The sequence below is a fragment of the Echiichthys vipera genome (assembly GCF_963691815.1).
Source record: "Echiichthys vipera genome assembly, chromosome: 12".
Lineage (NCBI taxonomy): Eukaryota > Metazoa > Chordata > Actinopteri > Perciformes > Trachinidae > Echiichthys > Echiichthys vipera.
In genome coordinates, this window is record NC_139837.1 from 232501 (window position 1) to 237254 (window position 4754).

The following is a 4754-nucleotide window of genomic DNA, read 5'->3' on the forward strand; positions in this document are numbered from 1 at the left end:
GCCCCGCCTCAAGGTACTGACCACACCCACTGTCTGAGGCCCCGCCTCAAGGTACACTGACCACACCCACTGCCTGAGGTTCCGCCTCAAGGTACTGACCACACCCACTGTCTGAGGCCCCGCCTCAAGGTACACTGACCACACCCACTGCCTGAGGCCCCGCCTCAAGGTACTGACCACACCCTCTGCTACTGTTTTAGCATCATGCTAACACAAAAACTTGTGTGTCCTCAGTCGGTTCCAGTCGGGGACTGGTTCTGTCCAGACTGTCGACCCAAACAGAGATCCAGCCGTGTCCCGTCCCGTCAGCGCTCTTCCATCGATGAGGAGGAGGAGGAAGGGGAGGAGGATGAAGAACAGGAGGAGGACGAGGAGGAGGAGTCAGAAGAGGAAGAGGAGGAGTCTGAGGAAGAGGAGGAGTCGGAGGAGGAGGAAGAAGTCGCAGTGAGGTGAGTGAAAGTAGTTCCACCTGCTCCGTCTGTCCTGAGATCAGCTTTAAACTCTCGCCCTCTGACCCTCTGCAGCGCCAAGAAGAGCCCGGCCCCGCCCCCGAAAGGCAAAGGTCAGCAGACCACGCCCAAGGGTCAGCAGGCCACGCCCAAGGGTCAACAGGCCACGCCCAAGGGTCAGCAGGCCACGCCCAATGGTCAGCAGGCCACGCCCAAGGGCCAACAGGCCACGCCCAAAACCAGCACCGCCGCCTCCTCAGGGAAAAACTCGTCAGGTTCAAAGTCAGTGTCTGTTGTTGTCGCCTGATGTTGGTCTACTGGAGGATTCTGGGTAACTGATTCTGTCCTGTCACAGGTCCTCAGGTAAGAAGGCCACGCCCCCCACGGTGAAGGCCAACACGGCTACAGGTAAAGCGCCGGCCCGCTCAGGAAGTCGGACCAGCGCCCGTCTGAGCCACGAGATCCTGGCACCAAACAGCAAAACCTCACCTGCTCCCAACGAGCCCCGCAAGAGACCGCCGCCCACAGGTAACCGCCCCACCCACACACCTGTCCACAGGTAACCGCCCCACCCACACACCTGTCCACAGGTAACCGCCCCATCCACACACCTGTCCTCAGGTAACCGCCCCATCCACACACCTGTCCACAGGTAACCGCCCCACCCACACACCTGTCCACAGGTAACCGCCCCACCCACACACCTGTCCACAGGTAACCGCCCCACCCACACACCTGTCCACAGGTAACCGCCCCATCCACACACCTGTCCACAGGTAACCGCCCCATCCACACACACCTGTCCACAGGTAATCGCCCCATCCACACACCTGTCCTCAGGTAACCGTCCAATCCACACACACCTGTCCACAGGTAACCGCCCCATCCACACACACCTGTCCACAGGTAACCGCCCCATCCACACACACCAGTCCTCAGGTAACTGCCCCATCCACACACCTGTCCACGGGTAACCGCCCCATCCACACACCTGTCCACAGGTAACCGCCCCATCCACACACCTGTCCACAGGTAACCGCCCCATCCACACACCTGTCCACAGGTAACCGCCCCATCCACACACCTGTCCACAGGTAACCGCCCCATCCACAGGTAACCGCCCCATCCACACACCTGTCCTCAGGTAACCGCCCCATCCACACACCTGTCCACAGGTAACCGCCCCATCCACACACCTGTCCACAGGTAACCGCCCCATCCACACACCTGTCCTCAGGTAACCGCCCCATCCACACACCTGTCCTCAGGTAACCGATCGATTCACACACCTGTCCTCAGGTAACCGCCCCATCCACACACCTGTCCACAGGTAACCGCCCCATCCACACACTTGTCCTCAGGTAACCGCCCCATCCACACACCTGTCCTCAGGTAACCGCCCCATCCACACACCTGTCCACAGGTAACCGCCCCATCCACACACACCTGTCCTCAGGTAACCGCCCCATCCACACACCTGTCCTCAGGTAACCGCCCCATCCACACAGCTGTCCACAGGTAACCGCCCCATCCACACACCTGTCCACAGGTAACCGCCCCATCCACACACCTGTCCTCAGGTAACCGCCCCATCCACACACCTGTCCTCAGGTAACCGCCCCATCCACACACCTGTCCACAGGTAACCGCCCCATCCACACACCTGTCCACAGGTAACCGCCCCATCCACACACTTGTCCTCAGGTAACCGCCCCATCCACACACCTGTCCTCAGGTAACCGCCCCATCCACACACCTGTCCACAGGTAACCGCCCCATCCACACACCTGTCCTCAGGTAACCGCCCCATCCACACACACCTGTCCTCAGGTAACCGCCCCATCCACACACCTGTCCTCAGGTAACCGCCCCATCCACACACCTGTCCTCAGGTAACCGCCCCATCCACACAGCTGTCCACAGGTAACCGCCCCATCCACACACCTGTCCTCAGGTAACCGCCCCATCCACACACCTGTCCACAGGTAACCGCCCCATCCACACACCTGTCCACAGGTAACCGCCCCATCCACACACCTGTCCTCAGGTAACCGCCCCATCCACACACCTGTCCACAGGTAACTCAACAGTAACCCCCCCTCTGCTCCGCCCCCAGACGTGGCCCCGCCCCCTAAAGCCTCCAGACCCGTCCTCCCTCCGTCCTCGTCCTCCTCCAGCCGGCGCTCCTCCGGCAGGAACCACGGCGTCCACGAGCTGTCGGCCTGCGAGCAGCTCACCGTGGAGCTCGTCAGGCACGAGGACAGCTGGCCCTTTAAGAAGCTGGTGTCCAGGACCCAGGTACACACACACACACACACACACACACACACTTTTCTGGAATAGCCAGCTTGGAGCCTTCTGGGCGTTATTTAAATAATAAAGTTATTAATTATTATGATTGTTTCGGAGCAGGTGCCGGATTATTACGACATCGTGAAGAATCCCATCGCTCTCAGCACCATCAGAGAGAAGGTCAACAACTGTGAATACAAGACTGCAGGTGAGACACACACACACACACACACACACACACAGAGACACACACACACACACACACAGAGACACAGAGACACACACACACACAGACACTCACACACACACACAGACACTCACACACACACACACACACACAGAGACACTCACACACACACACACACACACACAGAGACACACACACACACACACACAGAGACACAGAGACACACACACACACAGACACTCACACACACACACAGACACTCACACACACACACACGCAGACACACAGAGGCTTTTATTGTGAAACCAGCAGGAAGTGTGTTTCTGAGCGTTGTGGTTGTTGCAGGAGAGTTCGTGGTCGACGTGGACCTGATGTTCTCCAACTGTCTGCAGTACAACCCCCGCCACACCAACGAGGCCAAGGCCGGCCTCCGCCTGCACCACTTCTTCCACTCGCAGCTCAGCAGGCTCGGCCTATCAGAGCGCAGCGCCGACCCCCCCGCCAAACGCTCCCGCCTCTGAACCCCCCCTGACCCCCCCTCTGACCTCACCGCCGTCCACTCTGCTGATTGGTCCAGAGACGATGGAAACCCGTCTGACCTCAGAGACACAGACAGACAGACAGGTGACAGACAGACAGACAGGTGACAGACGGACAGGTGACAGACAGGTGACAGACAGGTGACAGACAGACAGACAGGTGACAGACAGACAGGTGACAGACGGACAGGTGACAGACGGACAGGTGACAGACAGACGGACAGGTGACAGACAGACAGACAGGTGACAGACAGACAGACGTAAAAGTAGCAACCACTAACCGCAGCAGAGCGCTGCGTTGAAGCCGTCTGTTTTCCGCTCAGGGACAAAGATTTGGATTTGAAACTATTTTTCTAAGGTTTTTACTGAGCGTCGCCGTGGCAACGAGTCCAGTTTCACACGTTTGATTTAAGAAGCAGCTGCTGGTTCAGGAGCCTTAAAGGGGCGGAGCTCACGTGCTGTACTTAGCTTAGCTTAGCTTAGCTTAGCATAAAGACTGGAGCACCTGATGAATTAATGTGTCGCTGTCCCTTTAAGAGCCGGAGCTCCGCGGCTGCACCTTTGTAGTTTTTGTGTTTTTGAGTTTTTGACTACTGCAACGTTTTTCTGCTTTAGGCCGTTTGTGTTCCACACATTCTTCTTCTGTGGTGTTAGCGTGCGTGTGTGTGTGTGCGTCTGTCTGTGTGTGTGTGTGTGTGTCTGTGTGTGTGTGTTAGCGTGCGTCTGTCTCTGTGTGTGTGTGTGTGTTAGCGTTAGCATGTGTGTGTGTGGACACTACACTGGAGCTGCTGTGTATTTATTTAGCCGTGCGTCGTCTTTGGTTGGGACTGAAGACGCCTCCTGATGCTGTTTGTTGTTCTCCTGTAAAATAAAATAAATAGACTTTTCTAACGGCTGCTGTGTCCTCTGCCACACACACACACACACACACACACACACCTACACCTGCCGACATGGTTCCCAACGGGGCTCCTGACCCCACGAGCGTCTCTGAAGAGCTCGCAGTAGAAACCGGCCTGCGTCCCATAATTCACTCAATCAAAATTATTAATTAACTTTATTTCTCAGTTTGGAACGTGTGCAATTTAAATCTGCGGTCTCTTTAAAGCAAATGTTAGCTTACGCCCTGAGGCTAAATTAAGCTAATGTTAGCTTACGCCCTGAGGCTAAATTAAGCTAATGTTAGCTTACGCCCTGAGGCTAAATTAAGCTAATGTTAGCTTACGCCCTGAGGCTAAATTAAGCTAATGTTAGCTTACGCCCTGATGCTAAATTAAGCTAATGTTA

The 4754-nt window shown here is 56.3% G+C and overlaps 1 protein-coding gene across 1 annotated transcript in view; it reads left to right on the forward strand.

Moving 5' to 3' along the window:
- The window catches only part of baz1a (bromodomain adjacent to zinc finger domain, 1A), a 21532-nt gene extending 17172 nt beyond the window's left edge, over nt 1-4360 (forward strand). Inside the window, 6 exon segments of the mRNA XM_083924890.1 lie at nt 235-449; nt 525-731; nt 805-977; nt 2566-2747; nt 2862-2949; nt 3274-4360. Coding sequence (XP_083781016.1) covers nt 235-449; nt 525-731; nt 805-977; nt 2566-2747; nt 2862-2949; nt 3274-3449 — 1041 coding nt within the window. The 3' untranslated portion in view covers nt 3450-4360.
- Nucleotides 4361-4754: the final 394 nt, after the last annotated feature.